The sequence below is a fragment of the Neoarius graeffei genome, chromosome 6 (genome assembly GCF_027579695.1).
Source record: "Neoarius graeffei isolate fNeoGra1 chromosome 6, fNeoGra1.pri, whole genome shotgun sequence".
In the NCBI taxonomy this organism is placed as follows: Eukaryota; Metazoa; Chordata; class Actinopteri; order Siluriformes; family Ariidae; genus Neoarius; species Neoarius graeffei.
Genome location: NC_083574.1, coordinates 35,049,957 through 35,076,336, shown reverse-complemented (window position 1 = coordinate 35,076,336; position 26,380 = coordinate 35,049,957). Strand labels below are relative to the sequence as shown.

The 26,380-nt window shown below is 39.9% G+C and overlaps 1 protein-coding gene across 1 annotated transcript in view; it reads left to right on the top strand.

Moving 5' to 3' along the window:
• shank3a (SH3 and multiple ankyrin repeat domains 3a) overlaps nt 1-26,380 on the top strand; it is a 520,369-nt gene that overhangs the window by 466,462 nt on the left and 27,527 nt on the right. The window contains exons 13-16 of the mRNA XM_060923596.1: nt 1,718-1,793; nt 14,617-14,699; nt 24,441-24,565; nt 24,706-24,841. Of these exons, the coding sequence (XP_060779579.1) occupies nt 1,718-1,793; nt 14,617-14,699; nt 24,441-24,565; nt 24,706-24,841 (420 nt within the window). The remainder of the gene's footprint in view (nt 1-1,717; nt 1,794-14,616; nt 14,700-24,440; nt 24,566-24,705; nt 24,842-26,380) is intronic.

Genomic DNA, 26,380 nt, shown 5'->3' with positions numbered 1-26,380 from the left:
CCTCTTTAAGTACAGTAAATGTAGTTTATAACTTTATCCATTATAAAATCACTTCTTGAAATAGACAATTTCCGATTAATCTCCCCAGTGCAAAAATAAATTATATTATTATATAAAAACCTTTTTTGTAAACTTTAAAGGAGTGATACTGTCAATGAATTAATGATGTCATATTTATGTATTTCATCTCATCTCATTATCTCTAGCCGCTTTATCCTGTTCTACAGGGCCGCAGGCAAGCTGGAGCCTATCCCAGCTGACTACGGGCGAAAGGCGGGGTACACCCTGGACAAGTCGCCAGGTCATCACAGGGCTGACACATAGACACAGACAACCATTCACACCTACGGTCAATTTAGAGTCACCAGTTAACCTAACCTGCATGTCTTTGGATTGTGGGGGAAACCGGAGCACCCGGAGGAAACCCACGCGGACACGGGGAGAACATGCAAACTCCTCACAGAAAGGCCCTCAGCGGCCACGGGGCTCGAACCCGGACCTTCTTGCTGTGAGGCGACAGCGCTAACCACTACACCACCGTGCCGCCCCAATTTTGTCTTTTATGGTTGATTTTTTTTTTTTTTAATGATTGAAAGCCCTTCTAACTGTACCGGCAATGTCTTGCTTTGACCTTTTCTCATGGGAATAACAAGAACACAGCATCAACCAACAGATTAGCACTAGATCATTTACCACTCACTAATTTCAGTAATTCAGTGCTTACATAGGCCTAAAGTGCTACTCTAATCTTTAACTGATAGATGAATACAGATTGGACATCAATGTATTTTCTATTACAAAATACCTTAACAGTCTCTGTCGCTGTCTTTCTGTCCGTGTTCTAGTCTCTATCTGGTTGTCTTCCTCCAGAAAATTATGAATTACTGCATTACTCTTACTCAATGTACAGGTGGGAAAAGTATGCATATGCTTTTTGAAGAATTTCGTCATGCAGTGCTTATCTATCTATCTATCTATCTATCTATCTATCTATCTATCTATCTATCTATCTATCTATCTATCTATCTATCTATCTATCTTTGCCTCTTTTGCCATTACTTTCTCACCTGTGCAGTGACAGAGATCACAACACAGTATGTGCTTGCCTGAAGTGACATTATTGCTGACTCTCTATCTGATCTGATTTTACCCAGAGATACAGGACATGTAACATGTCCTACATAAGAGATGTAAAATCATCTCTTTTGAAGACAGCACTGGAATTTGCAGCATCATACACTGATAAAGACATATAACTCATAAACAAACATCACAGTCACCTAAAATATGAAATAAAAATTAATGACTAGTATAGATCTGCACCTGTTACGCTCTCACAGGTAAAGATTAAACCTTGTATTTACTAAATGAGTCTTAGTATGCTTGCTTTGGTGAGTCACGTGTGTACAGTACGTGTGTGTGTGGCTGCAAGTGTACGTAGCAGATTGTCCTTCTGCAGGGGAGCAGAGCATTGATTTCTAGCCCAAAGTCTAATCACATAACTCTAGCAAGAGTTAAGATGCCAGGCTTATTAACCAGACGCTCTGGTTCAGGATTAATAAGCCACTTCTTTCACTTATGCACACACTAGCCAACACACAAAAACACACTCACACGACAACCTGTCAGTCAGGCAGACAAGATTGCATACATACACAGATTTAGGATTTGATAGCTAATATGTTTGAATTGGATTTGAAAATGTTTTGTCTTCCAGAAACAAGAGAGGATCGTACAAAGAGGCTGTTCAGACACTACACTGTGGGCTCCTATGACAACTTTACTTCCTACAGGTAGGTTGATAGTGGTGTGTATATGTGCGTGCATGCATACATACATAGTACAGTGTGTAAAATGCATCTGAATATGATAACAGATAGCAATAATATCTGATCTCTAAGTTTATGTTGTCTGTGTCCAAGCCTCTTCTGCCATCTAGAGGTTGAAGAAGGGGTTTACGAAAGGTCTCGACTCCTTAGAGCCAGCATTTGTCATTTATAGTACCATTATTTCATGTATTATCGCCATCTACTAAATTCTGTTTATTATACTAATGACACTTTTCTTGTGTTAATGATGGCTACTGCTCAGAGAATAACTTTACTTAATTTGTAACAGCAGACCAAAGAAGCAATGTGAACTTCATCAAAAAGAATTTATACACACAAAATGTCTTAAGGCATGTCGGAAGAGACCATTCTGTAACATGGGGATGAGATGGAGAGGAAGAGCTTTTGATTGGGATGAGGAGATGAGACAAGGATGGAGTGATTTAGGCAAGGATGGAGAAAGAGAGAGAGAGCGAGAGAGAGAGAGGATTAATGACTAGAGTCCGTCTGTCAAACTGCACATCTCCACTCCATCCATCTTTCCTCACTCAGTCAGCACGACAACAGCAAACAACAAACAGCAAACAAGTTTGCCTGCAGGCTGAGCCTAAAGAGTGCAGTTCGCTCCTCAGTGCCACTCACATACTCGGAGTAGGTACTCAATCGCAGTGACACAGCTTCTTATTGATTATCTTCGCACATCACAGAGGCTCCTGCTGCTTATAAGTGACCTAAGCTGGGCTACAACTTTAAGTAGCATGCAGAAAGATCCCCCAGGGTCATAAACCCCAGGATTTAGGCTGGTAGAATGGCGTAATTAACTGATAAAATGACTAATACAGAGCACGAATGATGGTTATAAAGTAACACTCTTCCATTTTTCAACCTTGTCTATACTGTATCTGCAGCTGTGATGTGCATGTGTGTGAGATTAACATGACAATAATTTTTTTTTCTCGATGTACTGAGAAAAGAACAGAAAACCTGTTTATTCAAAACTCATTTACAGTACAATCAAAGTCCAAGGTCAGTTGCTGGATCAATAAAAGATTTTATTCTATCCACATTCACTGGATATGAGCAATCGCATGCTCTGATTGGCTGCTGTACTACTAGGATATCAGTGCATATACCGTGAGTAGAGAAAAACAAAATGGCGGAGTGTGTTGCTGAACCAACCAAGGACAAAATAAAAACTCTACTCGAAAGCAAAACCCCAAAAATTATCAGAAATAGCGAAAAGAATATATATATCCCCCCTCCCCCGCCCCGGTATCTCCTGTTCCACACTTCAGCCCAGTCAGTGGCCATAATGCACCTTTACCGGTAACCGCCAGAAAAAACCCTAAAGAAGAAGGAAACCCCCCAAAATACAAAAAAAGCAACAAAATATGGAATAAAAGTATTTGATGGTAAGAACATATCTTGTATTTTTCAAGAATTATTATTATAGCATTTTTCACAAACACTTACTGTCATTTCACCGGTTTGTTTAAGCGGAAATGGTTTGATCGGACGTTTTGTATAAAGTTTTTATTTCGCAAATTTGCAAAAAATAAAAATGCTCTGTTTCTCAAAAACCAGTGAATGTGGATAGAATAAAACAGTTATTCCACTCAGTCTTATAGCCAACTCAGTGCTACGTGCCTCGTCGAACATCAGCTCATGTATGACTTGATTTTGTGGAATAACTGTTAAATATAATAGAGCGGTGGCTACAGTTATCAGCAGTGCATAATTATCGACACCTTTTCAGATTTACCAATAAAAAACAATTTTGCAAAGGTGACTTTCAGTTACAACAGTTATTATTGGTTAATTAATCAACCAGAAAACCCGCCCTCGCCCTTTGATGTTGTCATCTGATGACACAGCTCATTACCTGAGATGGAATTTTTTTTAGCATGATCAGCAATTTGAGGAAAACCCGGACGTTATCATCGCAGGTAAGCATGATGGAAAGATCACAGGCATGTTTTCACTGATCAAATTCACCGATATTTCATGATCTCCTTGTCGAAACCTACTTTGTTTCTGACTCTTTCATTTGACAGTCACCATTTTGTATCTAAATGTGCGTTTGAGAAGTCACGTGAGGTGTCGATAATAGTGATCACTTTCACCGGTGTCCACCATTATCGACACACTGTGGAATTAAGTGACATTTCCAACTGTTATGGATCGATCTTTGTGTCACATTGTTGAAGTAGATGAAGTACTTTAAAAAAAAATAAAAGTGCTGTGGTTTATAATTTTTTTTTCTGATTCATAACAGAATGGAATGTTTATAGAGTATTTGGAATCCAATCGTAATAAATAGAATTAGACCAGAATTAAATTCTGAGCATATAAAAAAATTACATGCTTGAAATATTCAGATTTTCCTATTCCATTCAGAAAATTATTTTTGAAGTTTGTTGTAAATATCTACCACATATTACAATATCAGTAGACATTTTATATTTTGGTTCGAGGAATGACATTTGACTTTTGACCTGGATTTCCATGTGGTTACAATGTCAGTCGCCTGTTGAGATTTATTGCTAAACTACAAAACTAGAAATTAATACAAACAACAACAAATGATTAACAAAATGTGATCTACAAAAATTCTTAGAAAGTGGGTAGAAAGTGGAACAAAAAATTTCTGACACAGGTTAAACATTATCAGTCCATTTGTTTACAAACATGAGAATTACTTCCTCATTTACGTAAACACCGACATCCATATATTTATATAAAAGATATTTCATACTAAATATAAGTCTCTGTAAAACAAATTTTAAATAAAAACCATGTTTTGTTAACTTAATACCATATACCGATAATTTTTATATAAATAATCTTCTGGATGTCGATAATTGCGGAACGATGTCAATAACTGTTGACAAAGGTGTCAATAATTGTGGAACGGTGTCACATGATCTGATACGCTAAGTAATCAGGAATCAATTCATTTTTTTTTCCAGTGGAGGTTTGAGTAATTATTCATGCACAGTTTACATATTGAAAGTCTTTTCTACTTTTGCAGCAGCCAGAAGATCAGTAAGGTGTCGATAATTGTAGCTGCCGCTCTACATGTTTTTCAGACTAGTTTTCATAAAGTCTTCCATCAAAAATGTTTATAATTCAAATACACTGCAAAAATGATTATAATTGAAGATATCATACAATTCTGCCTCTTTCTAGAAATAAGTGCTTGAAATAAGTGAAATGATGTGACTACGACAAACATGAAATGATTAAAAATGCAGTGGTGCTTGAAAGTTTGTGAACCCTTTAGAATTTTCTATATTTCCGCATAAATATGACCTAAAACATCATCAGGTTTTCACACAAGTCCTAAAAGTAGATAAAGAGAACCCAGTTAAACAAATGAGACAAAAATATTATACTTGGTTATTTATTTATTGAGGAAAATAATCCAATATTACATATCTGTGAGTGGCAAAAGTATGTGAACCTCTAGGATTAGCAGTTAATTTGAAGGTGAAATTAGAGTCAGGTGTTTTCAATCAATGGGATGACAATCAGGTGTGAGTGGGCCCCCTGTTTTATTTAAAGAACAGCGATCTATCAAAGTCTGATCTTCACAACACATGTTTGTGGAAGTGTATCATGGCACGAACAAAGGAGATTTCTGAGGACCTCAGAAAAAGCGTTGTTGATGCTCATCAGGCTGGAAAAGGTTACAAAACCATCTCTAAAGAGTTTGGACTCCACCAATCCACAGTCAGACAGACTGTGTACAAATCATTGGCGGCTGGTAGTCTTTCAAACAGGGGAGGCTGGTCGGTTATGATATTTCCAGATTTTAAAAGAAAAAACACATCAATTTTGCCTATACTCTTGCCTCTGATCTGGCTGATTGTTGGCAGGGTCACAAACTGTGAAATAACAGGTTCTTTTGGCCCATTAGCCTACTGTCCAATATACATGATGGTGGTGTTCGGGGGGGGGGTATATTTTAACATTTTATATTTTAAAATTGTGGCATGTTGTTTAAAAATTGATCATTATTGAAAGCAGCTCTTTGTCAGGAACCTCAGCAGTAGAGCTGGGTGCCACACATTTCATTCAATGACACTTTCCCTATATTTTACTTATTTTGACTGAGAAATGTTCTTTTGACAATTTTGATAACCCTTCACTTTTAATCCAGGTCTGTAGTGTGAAATGTTCTCGGCTGTGTTTTTGTTTAAAAATGTTTTCCAAATTGTAGCTGTGTTTAATTCATATCCAGAAAAATATATATTCCAATATAATATACTCAGCATAAACATTTTACATAGATTCTATATTTTTGGTCCATCCATGACATATTACTAACTGTTGTTGATGTGGGTCACTTGCTGTTAGCCAATTCACTTTCTCGTACCAGGAGAGCTGAAAGGAACGAGTATTATTCCCTACCTTTTTCACCAAGTCAATTTGAGGTGTTGGTCTACCCTGCTCTTTAATTTTAATTTTTTCCTCGAAAGGAAGACTGGCAAATGGCTTCGCCAAAATTAAATCAGCAATGCTTGGCATCCGTGCGCAGCTTTCTTGCTAGCTGACTAGCCCCCTCAAGTTCAAGTTCAGTCACTCAAATAAATGAAATTTCTGGAACTAAGATAGCAAACTTGACAACACTATATTTACACTTTATTTCCAATGAAAATATATACAAACTAAAAAAGCTGGTAGAAACCGTATGTAATGAATGAAATCGAAATGTAAGCTGATCTCTTACAATACACCACACCACTTACGAATCCGCATGGGACTGAACTGAAATTCACCGCTGCCTGTCTATATTTGAAACGAGCTGTCAATCAAAGAAAATATCCGGCCGCTTTCACCAATCACCAGTCTCCTCGCGGAAAGCTTTGCCATGTCCCTCCCACTGTGAGGCTCGGAGTCCGTGGGCAGGCATTTTCGCAGTATTTGTCCAATAACCGTCTTGCATTTTGAGATTGAAAAGCGCATCGCTCCCAAATGCCATTGAAGTCCACTGAGGCTGGGAGTCCGTGGGACTCCGTGGGCGGGCGTTTTCGCAGTATTTGTCCAATAACCGTCTTGCATTTTGATATTGAAAAGCGCATAGCTCCCAAATGCCATTGAAGTCCACCGAGGCTGGGCTACATCGCGCTGTCACGAGGGGGATAAACTCACGCGCACATTAGGCGAACTGGGGAAAGTTATAACGGAATGATTTTGCACTGTAGTTGGGTTGAGCACATATATTTCTATGATTCTGGATCTGAAATAGCAATGTTATAAGGTTGGCTATAACATAAGCCTAGTGCAATTCATCCTACACGATGTTCGTCATTTTTAGAGGAGGCTGAGCCTCCCTCGTTGTCTTAGAGCAATCGCTCGTGGTACAAATGGAGGAAATTCAAGACCATTGTTACCCTCCTCAGGAGTGGTCGACCAACAAAGATCACTCCAAGAGCAAGGCATGTAATAGTCAGCGAGGTCACAAAGGACCCCAGGGTAACTTCTAAGCAACTGAAGGCCTCTCTCACATTGGCTAATGTTCATGAGTCCACCATCAGGAGAACACTGAACAACAATGGTGTGCATGGCAGGGTTGCAAGGAGAAAGCCACTGCTCTCCAAAAAGAGCATTGCTGCTCGTCTGCAGTTTGCTAAAGATCACGTGAACAAGCCAGAAGGCTATTGGAAAAATGTTTTGTGGACGGATGAGACCAAAATAGAACTTTCTGGTTGAAATGAGAAAAGTGTTATGTTTGGAGAAAGGAAAACACTGCATTCCAGCATAAGAACCTTATCCCATCTGTGAAACAGGGTGGTGGTAGTATCATGGTTTGGGCCTGTTTTGCTGCATCTGGGCCAGGACGGCTTGCCATCATTGATGGAACAATGAATTCTGAATTATACCAGTGAATTCTAAAGGAAAATGTCAGGACATCTGTACATGAACGGAATCTCAAGAGACGGTGGGTCATGCAGCAAGACAACGGCCCTAAGCACACAAGTCGTTCTACCAAAGAATGGTTAAAGAAGAATAAAGTTAATGTTTTGGAATGGCCAAGTCAAAGTCCTGACCTTAATCCAATCAAAATGTTGTGGAAGGACCTGAAGTGAGCAGTTCATGTGAGGAAATCCACCAACATCCCAGAGTTGAAGCTGTTCTGTATGGAGGAATGGGCTAAAATTCCTCCAGGCCGGTGTGCAGGACTGATCAACAGTTACTGGAAACATTTAGTTGCAGTTATTATTGCACAAGGCGGTCAGACCAGATACTGAAAGCAAAGGTTCACATACTTTTGCCACTCACAGATATGTAATATTGGATTATTTTCCTCAATAAATAAATGACCAAGTACAATATTTTGTCTCATTTGTTTAACTGGGTTCTCTTTATCTACTTTTAGGACTTGTGTGAAAATCTGATGATGTTTTAGGTCATATTTATGCAGAAATATAGAAAATTCTAAAGGGTTCACAAACCTTCAAGCACCACTGTATCTAGATATAAGTTTAGTAACTTATATTTGTTGTCTATTAAAGAGAAACATTGGTTTAATTTGCTATCATAGCAGTTTTACTTGTCAAGATGTAATTTTTGCAGTGGAATTTATTATTGGAGTTACCAACATGGTCCATTTGTACATGATTAGACATGAATGCAACAAAACCAATGTCACCACTTAATGACTTTTTACTATATTGCTCGAGTGCATGAGGTCAAACTTCATAAGAACAGCTTTTATAATTCTTTCTGTCAGGTCTGTCTCAGACTATAAGTAGCATCAGGACTAGGACCCCATAGGACCCAACAAAAAGCCATGTGAGCTGGCGTTTTTTACTTTCATGCAGACGGGAACATGTTATGAGATATGAAGCTTGCTGTACAAAGAAAGTCCATGTTCATTAATATGGGAGTGTATTGTGTACTCACTCAGTATGATGCATTTACCATGTTTATTCTTTCATTCATTCATACATCTTCAGCAACTGCTTTATCCTGCTCAGAGTTGCTGAGGTTTAAATGACTAATTTGTTCATATGTTAAGAAAGAGAAACAAGTTTGTTAGAAAAAAATTGCAAATAAAAATAATAATCGTGGGTGCAGAAGGCAGTGAGATTTAAAACCAGTCTTGCACACACCTCTATCTCATCCTAAGACATTTATTGTTGGAGTGTAATGATTGTAGGTTTGAATTTTTGTTATACCGTATAGTCAAGATTTGAAGTGTTATTTAATTATCCTGCAGTGGTATTGAATCCTTGAATCTGATTAGTCAGAAAGTGTTAATTAATTTTCTATAACAGCAGCTCTGACAGTAGTGCTTGCTTCAAGGCAAATTACAAATTTATATTAATATGATTGTTCTAATACAGCTCATAGTAACTCTTTCATATGGACTTACATGCTAGATGGTGTAAAAGTCAAAGGCTAGTCATAAATTGTCACGTCAGCACCGGAGTCTGTTCAGGACTCTGATTCCCAGAACACACTGTGGTATACAGACATTACCACTCCAACTCCCAGTAACCATCATGGCAAACAGTATGAAAACTCTGTCATTCAAGTTCACCCACATACTGATTGCACCCTCCTGGACTCACCCACACAATCATACAAATAGCATATAAGCACTCACACTATCATAGAGGCTTTGCGAAGCCTCGTAACGTGTTCTTCAGTTCATTACAAAACAACAGTTCGTTGTTTCTAGTGTTTTGATCCTCACTAGACTTCCTGGTTTTTGATTCTAGTTTTGCCAAGTTTGTCCTGTTTGCTTATTGAACTTTGCCTGTACTTTGACCTTGATTGTGCCTAGGGCAGCACGGTGGTGTAGTGGTTAGCACTGTCACCTCACAGCAAGAAGGTTCTGGGTTTGAGCCCAGTAGCTGGTGGAGGCCTTTCTGTGTGGAGTTTGCATGTTCTCCCCATGTCTGCATGGGTTTCCTCCGGGTGCTCCGGTTTCCCCCACAGTCCAAAGACATGCAGGTTAGGTTAACTGGTGTCTCTAAATTGACCGTAGGTGTGAATGTGAGTGTGAATGGTTGTCTGTGTCTATGTGTCAGCCCTGCGATAACCTGGTGACTTGTCCAGGGTGTACCCCACCTCTCGACCATAGTCAGCTGGGATAGGCTCCAGCTTGCCTGCAACCCTGTAGAACAGGATAAGCGGCTACAGTTAATGGATGAATGGATGGAAGTCCCAAGTAGGTGGCACGGTGGTGTAGTGGTTACCACTGTCACCTCACAGCAAGAAGGTTCTGGGTTTGAGCCCAGTGACTGGCAACGGCCTTTCTGTCTGGAGTTTGCATGTTCTCCCTGTGTCTGTGTGGGTTTCCTCTGGGTGCTCCGGTTTCCCCCACAGTCCAAAGACATGCAGGTTAGGCTAATTGGTGGCTCTGAATGGTTGTTTGTCTCTATGTGTCAGCCCTGTGATGATCTAGCGACTTGTCCAGGGTGTACCCCGCCTCGCACCCATAGTCAGCTGGGATAGGCTCCAGCTTGCCTGCGACCCTGCACAGGATAAGCAGTTATGGATAATGGATGGATGGATAGATGGATGGAAGTCCCGTGTCAGAGCTTTGTAACAGTTACTAAGTTTGCTCCCATGGAAAAGTCTTCAGGACAGAGGAGCTTATGCTTTCTTTGGTTTCTTTGGTAAAATGGCAAGGGTTGTTGTTTGTTTGTTTTTGTCTTCCAGAGACTGGTGAGAGAAGAAGCGTTTACAGCTGCTATAAATGCTGTAAACAGCTGTATATTATATTGAGTATTTCTTTAATTGTGCAACATTTGGGGTGTACTGAATGAAGCAGACTTCCTGTAGTTGCATGTACACCGATATTGTAGTTTAATAGATACTAGTAAATAAGACATTGACAGTGCTCTGTGGAGGGGATCGGTGTGTGTTAGTGTAGTTGTTTGCACAGTGACTTAGTGAAGATTTTAGAAATCAATACCAATATGGATGTTCTGGATATTTGCCAATATGCATGTTGAGATGTTTAGACATTTTGTCAATGAACTATAAACAAAATCCTCGTGGACTAAATGAATCAGCACTTGCTTTACGGAGTAAATAATTGCTATCGATATGAAGAAGCACAAGCAGTTTATAAAATACTCTGATTTTGGTACTAACTAAGAATTAATAGCTCCTTTCTGTATGGATTAATGTTATATTCACGCTAGTGCTCTGCTCAGTCTGCTCTGTTAGTGAAGCTGAGTGCAATGGATAGGGATAGAATGATTTGGAAACACCCTCTTGTGGACAAATGGATAAAAGCAGCATAAGTTTATAATAATAATAATAATAATAATAATAATAATACAGATACCACCAATCAGCCATGAATATGTGGTTAGGAGAGATGATTTAATATGAGCGAAAGCCAGTGTTTAGTTGTTTTCTCTGTAGGTTTTCTGTAACTAAGGAGAAATGTATAACCATGATCCATCATACTTCACTGATAATGAGACCAATGCCTAGGGAACTCTCACTGCAAGGGGTGTTACAGACCTGAGACCTCAGAATAATCTACTGAGAATTTGAAACTTATAAAGATAGACAGATGGCCACAATTTCCCAAATGATGACAGGCATAACTTGAAATAAATGAAGAAATATTGTCTGTCCCGGGACCCCTGAGCCCATACAGTGCCCTTCTGTACACCTCAGGGGCCTGGAATCCATCTAGTACCTCAGGAACCATCTTCTGCAAACATAACCTATATGTCCCTGAATATGAGCAAATATAATAAATCATGGAACAATTCTAAACCACTTCAAACTTCCTTATTCATTCAAGAGGCCAAGGGAGAAAGTCGACTTTTTTTTGTCCTGCTCTCAAGCACTTGCTATTGTGTAAACAGCACATCCAACATTGTTGTTGCGATTCCAGCTGTTTATTTCTGTACCATGACTATTATACCATTATTAAAGTGTCCATGGAACATTAACACTAATCCAGGGCTGTGATTCCTCCCTGCCCACTGTGTTAAACTTTACTTAAATTATAATACTGCTATTAATGAATAAAACCTAAAATTAAAAACAGGGTTATGATAACAACTCCATGCTAACTGGTCATCCATAAACAAAGTAACCTTAAATTGAATATTGACTGACACAGACTGCCTCTAATCTATGGATTATGGTAATTATGGTAATTATGGTATCAGTCACTTCATTTACATGGACAAAATATTCAGGTTTTTGCCCTTATTCGGAAAAAGACAATATTCCTACTAAGCTGTTTAGATGGCTAATGGAAATGAATATTCCACTAATATTCCCATTTACATGACATTGCATTAATGGCATTCAGCAGACGCTCTTATCCAGAGCGACATACAACATACCCAGAGCAGCCTGGGGAGCTGTTGGGGATAAGGTGCCTTACTCAAGGGCACTTTAGCCATTCCTGCTGGTCCAGGGAATCGAACTGGTGACCTTTTGGTCCCAAAACTGCTACTCTAAAGCAGCCATGCATACTCTGGTTGTTTCATTGGTTTGTGTACAATGCACAGAACTGACCGTAAACAGCTAAGAGGCCGTGTGTCTCAAACTGCCATAAAACCCCCAACTGAGACACATATTCTGAATGCGTTGTATACATATGCAAAGAACGCTTTTAAAACCTGAATAATATCAACATATCCCACGTCTTCATCAGAAAATGCTAAATTCCGAATAAGACCAAATTTGGGATCTCCAAATGGAATATGTTGTTGACGTGACCTATATCAAAGTCCGAATATCATCATGTTCAGAATAATAGTGGAATATTGGAACGAGACTGTCAATGACGGTGTAGCTCGCTCCGGCCCCGTCTAGTCCAGAAGGAATAATCTAAAGTGGGCCACCTTGCGCAATAAATGTTGTAGGCTATATACTCTATATACAAGCTATATATAGAAGCTATATGCACCCTAGGAATACCAACCTATTTGCCAGAAAGAATCCAAAACAGTGAGGAATTCACCGAGAAGAAGCAATTTTTGTTGAACTGCTCATTAAGGCTTAATTAGTCCATAACTTCATTAATAATTGTAATTAAGCAAATCTGGGTAGAAGTTATATGCACCCTAGGTACCCCTACCTTCATGGCAGAAAGAATCAAAATCGGTGAAGAATTGAGGGAGAAGAAGCGATTTGCGTGGAAACTGCTCGTTAGGGCTTAATTACTCCACATCTTCATTATTAATTGCAATTATGAAAATTTGGGTAGAAGCTACTATATGCACCCCAAGCAGACCTATCTTCCTGCCAAAAAGAATAAAAATTGGTGAAGGATTGAGAGAGAAGAAGCGATTTTCGTGAAACGTGGACGACACCGGACAGACGACAGACAACACATGATGGCATAAACTCATCACCTGTTGGCCAGATGAGCTAATAATCAGTAAATATACTGACTGTAAGACACCGCTGTGAAGTGAAAGTAAACTGCAGCTCGTTTCATCGTGTAAGTCTTATCTGGACTCCTGTAAGGCATCAGCCTCACTCTTGTTGCCCCGAGGCACTAATGCAATGGAATCATCTGTAATTGATCTAATTGATTCTTCAATGCCCAATTATGTTCTTGTCATTTTTAATGCATCAGTGATGAACACCCCAGAGAGAGAGAGAGAGAGAGAGAGAGAGAGAGAGAGTATTATAATTTTCCATGACAAAGATAGTAGTCAGGCTGTGATCAGTGCAGCACCTGACTCAGCAGTCATTCTGTGCCATGACTCACAGACAGAGCATTAAGGCTTTGTCAGAAGTGCACCCAGTAAATATCAAGAAAAGGCAGTGGTAATATGCAAAAACATTCTCTTCCTACTGGCCAGTCATGGAGAACATGGACTGTACAATCACATGCTTCTCCTGACCATTTATTTTTTCTGAGCGAACAGGACCTTTGCATGAGCTGCAGTATCATGACTGTAATCCGTTGAAACATTAAATCTTATTCTTAGGTTATTAAAGAAGAGTATATATAAACCAGACACTATACAGGCTCCTACAGTTTTTAATAATCAGTGCATTGTAAATGGATTATTTGTGTGATGCAAGATGTTGGTCATGTTTGTACAGTGAGTCTGCGCTCATCTAAGTGAGTGATCTAAAAACAGACCTGCCTTGCCTGTGTGCACTAATGCATCCAACAACTAGTCATCTCTGTACAACCAGACAGATGGCTGCTGATGGAATAGGAAAGGGTGGGCTCTGTGCGTATGTCTGCAGGCTTTTATCCCAACCAAATGTCCCTGGAATGATAGGAATACATGACAGGATGGTTGACTTTTAGCTGCTCCTCATATCCGTTTGAATAGAAGTACGGTAGCTCCTGTTGAAATAGCTGAAGTTAAGGCTGGCTTTCAGGTTTAAGAACCATTTAACCACAGTAATGCACAAGGCAATAAAAGTGAGCGACTGTGTGTATTAGAGGGAGAAACAATAATGTAATATTGAACTGTAAATAAATTTGCTTTCAGTGGAAAGAAGGATTTGACAGGGGTGACTGCCCTTGTATTTTAACTCTTGTTTTTAATAGTATAAAAAGGGTGATATTAGCATTTTATTCAATCTCTTAATGCAGTAATGGAGCCTACTATGAAGTAGTGCAGTAGGTCTAAAAGTACCACCTGGGCATTTTTTCATCATATTCTCTTCCTCCCTAACGCTGCTTTTATCCTGATTGGTTCGTCAGCAGAAGAGCAGGAGGGGTGTTTTTCTTCTTAAATTTTGGACTTGACAATACTCCAGGTTCTGCTGTGCAGTAATGGTGCTGGATTGTGATCTAAATGCCATCCTCTCTCCTTGCCAGTGATTACGTCATCGAGGAGAAAGATGCCATGCTGCAGAAGAAAGAAAACGAAGGTTTTGGTTTTGTCCTGCGGGGAGCGAAAGGTAAGCATGACCAGAATCTAGACCTATCAACCAATCCTCAGGTTTCTGCTGGGCTGAATGATGCCTTCATTCATGGCAGAAGTGGAACAATACAGCAAAACTACAACCACATTTACAGCACAATAAAATGAAGCTGATTATCACTCCAGGCTGCTTGCTGCTTGTTTGATTGAAATGTAGGGTATAGAACACATGGAGCCATATTTAAAAATGACTCAGAAGTGTTCAAATAAATCTTAGCAGGACACGCTGCTGCTTCAGTTTCTAGCGCTGCATCCTTGATTAAATGATTGACTGGAATTTGCATACATAATGCACAGTCTGGTATGGTGGCACAGTAGGTATGTAGGATGTCTGTGTGGAGGTCCTTCTCCAGACACTCCACCCATAGATCATATGATTTTTATTGTTTACATACAGGGCACAACTATCAGAATCTTCCAGTTACATTGGCTGTTTGTACCTTTGTATGTACGCAGGTATTGTTTATCAATCCAGTGGGGAAACAAACTTTTGAACACCATGAAAAGATGAGAAGATCCTTGGATTGAAAGTAATTTGTAGGTTTAACTGCATCTGGTTTTTGCCATTGCTGATACAGCATTTGCCAATTTTCCATTTTCTTGCCAGTTTACCATACATGAGCTCACAGACAGGGTTAACATAGTTAACAAAAACTAAGACTAAAACAAGAAGACAGACTCATCTATATCCCCCACCCTATATACCAACTATATACCAAGTTTCAAGATATTATTTGTCACATTTTTCAAGTTCTGCTGCAGGAAACCAACCCTACCTCTTTACACTGACCTCAGCAGCCCATGGCATAAACCCACCGGATCTTTGGTCCAGGTGAGCTAAAAATTAAAATTTCTCACATTTCTTAGTATCAAAAGGCACATTTACATTACTTAATCAACACATATACCAACTTTCAAGACCATACCACTCATAGTTTTCAAGTTCTGCTCCGGAAACAAAACCTACCCCTAAGACTAACCTGAGAGACTAAGTCTGAAATTGTTTCCACGGAAACATGAAAAATTAAAATTTCTCACATTTCTTAGTATGAAAAGGCACATCTACATCACCTTGTTAACATCTATACCAAGTTTCAAATCTGTATCATGAATAGTTTTGGATATACGCTCCGGAAACGAACATTACTCTTAGAAACCAAGTCAAAATCTATTTTTTATGCAAAAATTTGAGAAATACTTTTTTTTTTCAAAAATCCAAAATAGTAAAAGGCACCAGTTCAGACGTTGCTTGATATGTATACAAAGTGTCATGAAGATATCTTCAATAGTTTTAAAGATATGGCCCGGAAACAAAAACGGGACCGGACGGATGGATGGAACCTGTTTCTATATCCCCCACCAAACTTCATTTGGGCCAGGGATAACTAGCAGTGAAAAAATTATTTCAGTGAATGAAATAAATATAAAAACATTTTTAAAAAATGAAAGCCAAATACAAACTACAATGAAAAACACAAGTTAGAAAGAAATAGAATTCATCTCATCTCATTATCTCTAGCCGCTTTATCCTTCTACAGGGTCGCAGGCAAGCTGGAGCCTATCCCAGCTGACTACGGGCGAAAGGCGGGGTACACCCTGGACAAGTCGCCAGGTCATCACAGGGCTGACACATAGACACAGACAACCATTCACACTCACATTCACACCTACGCTCAATTTAGAGTCACCAGTTAACCTAACCTGCATGTCTTTGGACTGTGGGGGAAACCGGAGCACCCGGAGGAAACCCACGCGGACACGGGGAGAACATGCAAACTCCACACAGAAAGGCCCTCGCCGGACCCGGGGTTCGAACCCAGGACCTTCTTGCTGTGAGGCGACAGCGCTAACCACTACACCACCGTGCCGCCCAGAAATAGAATTACATCTAAAATCAGTTTCGTTTTAATTTTCATTTAATTTTTCTCCTCGAGACAGTAACAGACTTGTTCCAGTAGGTGACAGTAATGCTGGCTGCCGTAAAACTCCAGTGAAGATGATGATGCTTCCTGTGCAATACATGTACACTACTGTTCAAAAGTTTGGGGTCACTTTGAAATGTCCTTATTTTTGAAAGAAAAGCACTGTTCTTTTCAATGAAGATCACTTTAAACTAATCAGAAATCCACTCTATACATTGCTAATGTGGTAAATGACTATTCTAGCTGCAAATGTCTGGTTTTTGGTGCAATATCTCCATAGGTGTATAGAGGCCCATTTCCAGCAACTCTCACTCCAGTGTTCTAATGGTACAATGTGTTTGCTCATTGCCTCAGAAGGCTAATGGATGATTAGAAAACCCTTGTACAATCATGTTAGCACAGCTGAAAACAGTTGAGCTCTTTAGAGAAGCTATAAAACTGACCTTCCTTTGAGCAGATTGAGTTTCTGGAGCATCACATTTGTGGGGTCGATTAAATGCTCAAAATGGCCAGAAAAAAGTCTTGACTATATTTTCTATTCATTTTACAACTTATGGTGGTAAATAAAAGTGTGACTTTTCATGGAAAACACAAAATTGTCTGGGTGACCCCAAACTTTTGAACGGTAGTGTAAAACTAACACTAAACCTAAGTAAAAACTTAACTAAAACTAGTCAGTTTCTCAAAATAAAAATAAAACTACTCATGCACTTCTATACTACTAAAGGAAGGCTGTCTGTCTCTGTCTGTTCACTTACGGTATGCAAATCGACACGGCTGGACGCACATACTCCATACTTTGTCCATGGATTGGTGTCACCCCGGAGGGGCCCAAGACAACATTTTTGATTTTCCAAAACATGGGATTAGTGTTAATCCAACACACTATTCATTTCCCATAGGCGACATGCTCGCACTAAAACACTGCACACAGCATCGGCAGGGAATCCCCTCCCCCACTCACCTGAGAGTTTCGATTGTAAGGGACCTCGCAATCAACATTCCTCACCGGAGACTTCCACGAGGGCCGAGTCTGTGTCACTGAGGAGACGGGGGGGAGCGATTTAGTATATGTGAAGAGCACCATTCAGAGGAAATCAGGTACATGGGCAGTAACTACTAGTGTAAAACTAAACTGAAATTTAAAATAAAACTGAAAGAATAAATAAAAACTAATGAAAATTATAATAACTCTGTACACAGATGCCTGTGATTAGCGAGTGTCGCTGTGATTGGCTGGGTAGAAAGAGCATATCGTCCCTTCCATCCAGAGAGCACAGCAAATTTTGCCGTCTAGACTCCCATCCACCCGTGACTGTCGGGGTTCGTACTTGCGAGCTCCTGACAATAGGGTGAACTGTTTTCTGTTGTGCTACTCAGGATACTCTGTGGATTTTCATAATCACCTCAAACTACATCCATCCATCCATCATCTGTAGCTGCTTATCCTGTCCTACAGGGTCGCAGGCAAGCTGGAGCCTATCCCAGCTGACTACGGGCGAGAGGCGGGGTACACCCTGGACAAGTCGCCAGGTCATCACAGGGCTGACACATAGACACAGCTCAGATTCACACCTACGGTCAATTTAGAGCCACCAATTAGCCTAACCTGCATGTCTTTGGACTGTGGGGGAAACCGGAGCACCCGGAGGAAACCCACGCGGACACGGGGAGAACATGCAAACTCCGCACAGAAAGGCCCTCGCCGGCCACAGGGCTCGAACCCATGACCTTCTTGCTGTGAGGCGACAGTGCGAACCACTACACCACCATGCCGCCCCCCTCAAACTACATGTCACTCAAAAAAGATGGCCTGTGGTGTAGGTTCTTGAAGCCTACTGGAATCTATAGCAGTAGCTAGAGTTCTGGTTTCCGAGTTCTGTAAATAATTGATTGATTTTTGTTGTTTTGACTTTTTACTCCAACAGTAAATCTACTGGGGTACTGAGCTGAAATAATGAAACTTGTCACTATCCAATCTGAAAGTATGTGACTACAGTATATGATTCACACGATTCCTCTAGTAACATGTCACTACAAATAATGTTATAGTTCCTTGATTACAGGAAGTAGTGAGTTTGCCCAGAACAGCAACAGATTTCTTCACACTTTCACAAGGTGACATTTGGATGGGAAGTCTGTGAGACTCCTGAGACCTGATTCCCCCAGGAGGAAGAGAGAAAAATAACTGCGATTCCTCCCACAAGACGGCACTGCACAGGAGAACACAAGACAGGAGTGACTTTTTTTAGCTAGGAGGAAAAGCAGAAGAATATTTCCAAAATAAATAACACTGAATTTATGTTGTGCCCTTGATCATTAGCATTCATTAGCATACATAGTCTCAAATCAGGTGTATGAAAATATACACCCTTGGTGTACGTGTATAACAGTATACCGTACCAGTCAAAAGTTTGTACACCCCTACTCATTCATAGGTTTGTCTGTAGTGTGACTGTTTTCTACATTGTAGAACAATACTGAAGACATCAAAACTATGAAATAACATCTGGAACATGTATGGAATTATGTGGTAAACAAAAAAGCATTTAAAGGTAGACTGCTTTTCAGATTTTTCAAGTGTTGGTCATAAAAAGAATTTTCCCTGACACCCAATTATTTTTGTTTAATGGACCAAAAGCTACTGAATTCGAATCACAGACTTCCAATTTTCTCATCTCATCTCATCTCATTATCTCTAGCCGCTTTATCCTGTCCTACAGGGTCGCAGGCAAGCTGGAGCCTATCCCAGCTGACTACTGGCGAAAGGCGGGGTACACCCTGGACAAGTCGCCAGGTCATCACAGGGCTGACACATAGACACAGACAACCATTCACACTCACATTCACACCTACGGTCAATTTAGAGTCACCAGTTAACCTAACCTGCATGTCTTTGGACTGTGGGGGAAACCGGAGCACCCGGAGGAAACCCACGGGGAGAACATGCAAACTCCACACAGAAAGGCCCTCGTCGGCCACGGGGCTCAAACCCAGACCTTCTTGCTGTGAGGCGACAGTGCTAACCACTACACCACCGTGCCACCACTTGAAAATATTTGTAAAATAACACAGATATTCAACCTGTTGTACAAACTTTTCCTAGTGCTTGTAACAGAGTGGTGCAATCATTAGAGTGTACAATTCCAGAGAACTGTGAACTGTCCTGAACTTTATTTATACAGTTGGTAAAATGCTTCTGTTTCCATAACAACAAATTATAGGTTATGTGCTCTATAAATAATTTAAATGAAGATTACTTTAAAATTTTTAACATGTAAATGGTAAATAAGTAAACCATCTGTATTTAGGCTGTACAAGACAGACATTTTACTAAAACATAAATCATGGTTGCGTTAGCCCTTCTAGAGGACCTGACAAATCATGCACTGAGGAGAGAATGCACCTTTCAGAACTACTCTGATTTTCTAATTCGATGATAAATGGCTCGTGAGCAGATATAAATCCCCTTTCAGTAAGCCTGTGCAGCCAGATAGAGGGAAGTCTAGAGAGGAGAAAGCACTGTAACTGTACAATGGTGCTTGAAAGTTTGTGAACCCTTTAGAATTTTCTATATTTCTGCATAAATATGACCTAAAACATCATCAGATTTTCACACAAGTCCTAAAAGTAGATAAAGAGAACCCAGTTAAACAAATGAGACAAAAATATTATACTTGGTCATTTATTTATTGAGGAAAATGAATCAATATTACATACCTGTGAGTGGCAAAAGTATGTGAACCTTTGCTTTCAGTATCTGGTCTGACCCCCTTGTGCAGCAATAACTGCAACTAAACGTTTCCGGTAACTGTCGATCAGTCCTGCACACTGGCTTGGAGGAATTTTAGCCCATTCCTCCGTACAGAACAGCTTCAACTCTGGGATGTTGGTGGGTTTCCTCACATGAACTGCTCGCTTCAGGTCCTTCCACAACATTTCGATTGGATTAAGGTCAGGACTTTGACTTGGCCATTCCAAAACATTAACTTTATTCTTCTTTAACCATTCTTTGGTAGAATGACTTGTGTGCTTAGGGCCGTTGTCTTGCTGCATGACCCACCTTCTCTTGAGATTCAGTTCATGGACACATGTCCTGACATTTTCCTTTAGAATTCACTGGTATAATTCAGAATTCATTGTTCCATCAATGATGGCAAGCCGTCCTGGCCCAGATGCAGCAAAACAGGCCCAAACCATGATACTACCACCACCATGTTTCACAGATGGGATAAGGTTCTTATGCTGGAATGCAGTGTTTTCCTTTCTCCAAACATAATGCTTCTCATTTAAACCAGAATGTTCTATTTTGTTCTCATCCGTCCACAAAACATTTTTCCAATAGCCTTCTGGATTGTCCATGTGATCTTTAGCAAACTGCAGTTGAGCAGCAATGTTCTTTTTGGAGAGCAGTGGCTTTCTCCTTGCAACCCTGCCATGCACACCATTGTTGTTCAGTGTTCTCCTGATGGTGGACTCATGAACATTAACATTAGCCAATGTGAGAGAGGGCTTCAGTTGCTTAGAAGTTACCCTGGGGTCTTTTGTGACCTCGCCAACTATTACACGCCTTGCTCTCGGAGTGATCTTTGTTGGTCGACCACTCCTGGGGAGGGTAACAATGGTCTTGAATTTCCTCCATTTGTACACAATCTGTCTGACTGTGGATTGGTGGAGTCCAAACTCTTTAGAGATGGTTTTGTAACCTTTTCCAGCCTGATGAGCATCAACAACGCTTTTTCTGAGGTCCTCAGAAATCTCCTTTGTTCATGCCATTATACACTTCCACAAACATGTGTTGTGAAGATCAGACTTTGATAGATCCCTGTTCTTTAAATACAACCCCGATTCCAAAAAAGTTGGGACAAAGTGCAAATTGTAAATAAAAACGGAATGCAATAATTTACAAAACTCAAAAACTGATATTGTATTCACAATAGAACATAGACAACATATCAAATGTCGAAAGTGAGACATTTTGAAATTTCATGCCAAATATTGGCTCATTTGAAATTTCATGACAGCAACACATCTCAAAAAAGTTGGGACGGGGCAATAAGAGGCTGGAAAAGTTAAAGGTACACAAAAGGAACAGCTGGAGGACCAAATTGCAACTCATTAGGTCAATTGGCAATAGGTCATTAACATGACTGGGTATAAAAAGAGCATCTTGGAGTGGCAGCGGCTCTCAGAAGTAAAGATGGGAAGAGGATCACCAATCCCCCTAATTCTGCGCCGACAAATAGTGGAGCAATATCAGAAAGGAGTTCGACAGTGTAAAATTGCAAAGAGTTTGAACATATCATCATCTACAGTGCATAATATCATCAAAAGATTCAGAGAATCTGGAAGAATCTCTGTGTGTAAGGGTCAAGGCCGGAAAACCATACTGGGTGCCCGTGATCTTCGGGCCCTTAGACGGCACTGCATCACATACAGGCATGCTTCTGTATTGGAAATCACAAAATGGGCTCAGGAATATTTCCAGAGAACATTATCTGTGAACACAATTCACCGTGCCATCCGCCATTGCCAGTTAAAACTCTATAGTTCAAAGAAGAGGCTGTATCTAAACATGATCCAGAAGCGCAGACGTCTTCTCTGGGCCAAGGCTCATTTAAAATGGACTGTGGCAAAGTGGAAAACTGTTCTGTGGTCAGACGAATCAAAATTTGAAGTTCTTTATGGAAATCAGGAATGCCGTATCATTCGGACTAAAGAGGAGAAGGATGACCCAAGTTGTTATCAGCGCTCAGTTCAGAAGCCTGCATCTCTGATGGTATGGGGTTGCATTAGTGTATGTGGCATGGGCAGCTTACACATCTGGAAAGACACCATCAATGCTGAAAGGTATATCCAGGTTCTAGAGCAACATATGCTCCCATCCAGACGACGTCTCTTTCAGGGAAGACCTTGCATTTTCCAACATGACAATGCCAAACCACATACTGCATCAATTACAGCATCATGGCTGAGTAGAAGAAGGGTCCGGGTACTGAACTGGCCAGCCTGCAGTCCAGATCTTTCACCCATAGAAAACATTTGGTGCATCATAAAATGGAAGATACGACAAAAAAGACCTAAGACAGTTGAGCAACTAGAATCCTACATTAGACAAGAATGGGTTAACATTCCTATCCCTAAACTTGAGCAACTTGTCTCCTCAGTCCCCAGACGTTTACAGACTGTTGTAAAGAGAAAAGGGGATGTCTCACAGTGGTAAACATGGCCTTGTCCCAACTTTTTTGAGATGTGTTGTTGTCATGAAATTTAAAATCACCTAATTTTTCTCTTTAAATGATACATTTTCTCAGTTTAAACATTTGATATGTCATCTATGTTCTATTCTGAATAAAATATGGATTTTTGAAACTTCCACATCATTGCATTCCGTTTTTATTTACAATTTGTACTTTGTCCCAACTTTTTTGTAATCAGGGTTGTAAAACAGGGTGCCCACTCACACTTGATTGTCATTCCATTGATAGAAAACACCTGACTCTAATTTCACCTTCAAATTAACTGCTAATCCTAGAGGTTCACATACTTTTGCCACTCACAGATATGTAATATTGGATTATTTTCCTCAATAAATAAATGACCAAGTATAATATTTTTGTCTCATTTGTTTAACTGGGTTCTCTTTATCTACTTTTAGGACTTGTGTGAAAACCTGATGATGTTTTAGGTCATATTTATGCAGAAATATAGAAAATTCTAAAGGGTTCACAAACTTTCAAGCACCACTGTAACTGTGCTGTACAGAGCTCTCTCTCTCTCTCTACCTTGGGGTTTCTGACTACAGGTACATTTCTGCTGTTGACTGCACTTCTCTTACTAGAACATCAGGTTCAGATTCTAATTTGTTCTTTGTTGAGTCATTTTTATATCTGTGATCTGGAAATATTGATATGCAAATTAGTTAAATGATGGGCGGAGCAGAGAAACTGCCTCACGCGTAGTCAGTTGCATGAAAATATTTGACTCTGTTGCACAAGAAGAAGTTGTTCACACACATTCAACCGTAGACTCATTCATGTGCAAATGCTGAGAATTTAGAATGAAATCCAAGTGCATTTTGTGAATAAGCGTCAGATTCCTGTTCTTGGCTGACAGGACAAGACTGTTGTGTGTGGAAATCTGAGGAGATCAGCAGTTCCAGAAATACTCAAATCGGCCCACTCTGATGTTTGATGTGAACATTAACTGAAGCTCCTAACCCGTATCTGGATGATTTTATGCATTGAGCTGCTGCCACATGATTGGCTGAATGTTTAGGTGTACAGATGTTCCTAATAAAGTGGATGGTGAGTATAGATTAGTCAGTGCTGCACTATGCTACAAAGGCATTTGCATTACAAGTCATGGATAGTCACATTGTGTTGTGATAAAAGGTTTATAGACTGGAATAGTCATACCTTTTAGAATATAACCACCAACAGGGGCTGAGAATGTATGTATGTGTGTGTATAGATGTGTGTGCCCCATCTTTGTGGTGGCATCATCATGGCTTGGTGGTATGAGTTCCCAAAGCCATCTGTTACACACATGGTGTCGTGTTTTCCATTCTCTCCCTGTCTCTTTTTCTCTGTCAGCTAACCGGTGCCTCAGATTGTCTCATCTTAATTATACTCAACACAGGCTGGATGTATTGAGCCTCAACAATACCCCAAACATCAGGACCATTGCTATAGCAACATGATGAGGATGTGTGTGTATACGCTAGATTCCCTAAGGCTACTGCAACTGAACTAGCATTAAATATCTTTTGTGTGTGTTTGTTTGTGTGTGTTTAGCGGAGACACCCATCGAAGAGTTTACCCCTACGCCCGCCTTCCCTGCACTGCAATACCTGGAGTCTGTTGACGTGGAGGGCGTGGCCTGGAGGGCGGGGCTAAGGACAGGTGACTTCCTCATTGAGGTAAGGGTTCGATTATAATTTGATCTTCTTCATTTTAAAAGCATTATACTGTATATGAGGAGCCATTTGAGACATGACAGCTGACAGAATATGGAGGTGTTACATCCAAGATTGTAAGAACGTTCATCTGGGTGTTGCAGGTGAACGGCGTGAATGTAGTGAAGGTGGGCCATAAGCAGGTGGTGTCTCTTATCCGGCAAGGCGGGAGCAATCTGCTGATGAAAGTGGTGTCAGTGACACGCAAACCAGAAACTGAGGACGTGGTTAGGAAAAAGGGTGAGACTCACTGCGCTGTACATGTTCATGTGCTGGTTCGGACATGTGCTAGTATGTGTATACGCACCCATGTGGAAGCTTTTAATCCTGGATCCATATAGTCACAATTTGTAACACTCAAATCACTATAGTTTACTATATAGTTCACTATAGTCACTATGAGGCATTCCTGATTCGAGTTTACTGCAGGTCGCCATGGTTTCCCTGACAGCACCCAGCTAATCTAGTGAATGTCTTCACATACATGAGGATAGACATATACAGCAACACACTATTACTTACAGTATTATCACTATATCTCATAATAGGCAATGTTCAAAAATAAATTAAAATAGTTGCATTGTAATTAATAGCCAACGTGCCAACAACACATGCTCTGGCATTGGCACATGCTACATACACACTGTGAGTAAAAGTCAACCAAATCCTTTTTTTTTTCCATATATCATACAGATTTGTCTTTTCCATGTCAGGTTTTGAAACAAAAAAAAATCACATAAATATTAATCTTTGATTTTAATGTGGGACACTACCGTATGCGGTATCCTGACCATAAGCATGTTTGGGCTGGAGGACTATAAGAGTCACGAACTAGTCCTGAGAGTTGCACCGATGATGTGGATTTACACCAAGTTCAAGCCGAGCAGCTGGACAATGAACACTGTATATACACAATATTGGTCAAAAGTTTGGACACCCCTACTTATTCATAGTTTTGTTGTTGTTGTTGTTGTTGTTTTTTTTTGGGGGGTTGACTATTTTCTATATTGTACAACAATACTGAAGACATCAAAACTATAAAATAACATATGGAACATATATGGAATTATGTGCTAAACAAAAAAAGTGTTTAAAAAAGCAAAATATGTTTCACATTTTGATTCTTCAAAGTAGCCACCGTTTACCTTGATGATGCTTTGCACACTATTGGCATTATCTTAACCAGCTTCATGAGGTCGTCACTTGGAATGCTTTTCAGTTAACAGGTGCCTCATCAAACGTTAATTCATGTCATTTCTTGCCTTCTTAATGTGTTTGAGATCAAACAATAAATAGTAAATAATAAAAATACAGTAAATAGCCCTATTCCACAACTGTAGTAATCCATATTGTCAAGAACCGCTCAAGAGACATGACGTCCATCATTACTTTAAGACATGAAATGTATTTTAATGAATTAACATTTAAAAAATATAATTTAATTAAAAGGTATGTCCAAACTTCTTACTGGTACTGTATATATAGTGTTTTGCAAAAGTATTCATCCCCCTTGGTCTTTGTCCTGTTTTGTCGCATTACAAGCTGGAATTAAAATGGATTTTTGGGAGGTTAGCACCATTTGATTTACACAACGTGCCTACCACTTTAAAGGTGGAAGTTTTTTTTTTTTTGAGAAACAAACAATAAGATGAAAAAAAACCCCAGAAATCTGGGATTGTGCATAGGTATGCACCCCCTTTCGTATGAAACCCCTAAATAAGAGTTGGCCCACACAATTCACTTCATAAGTCACATAATTAGTTGATTAAAGGAGATATG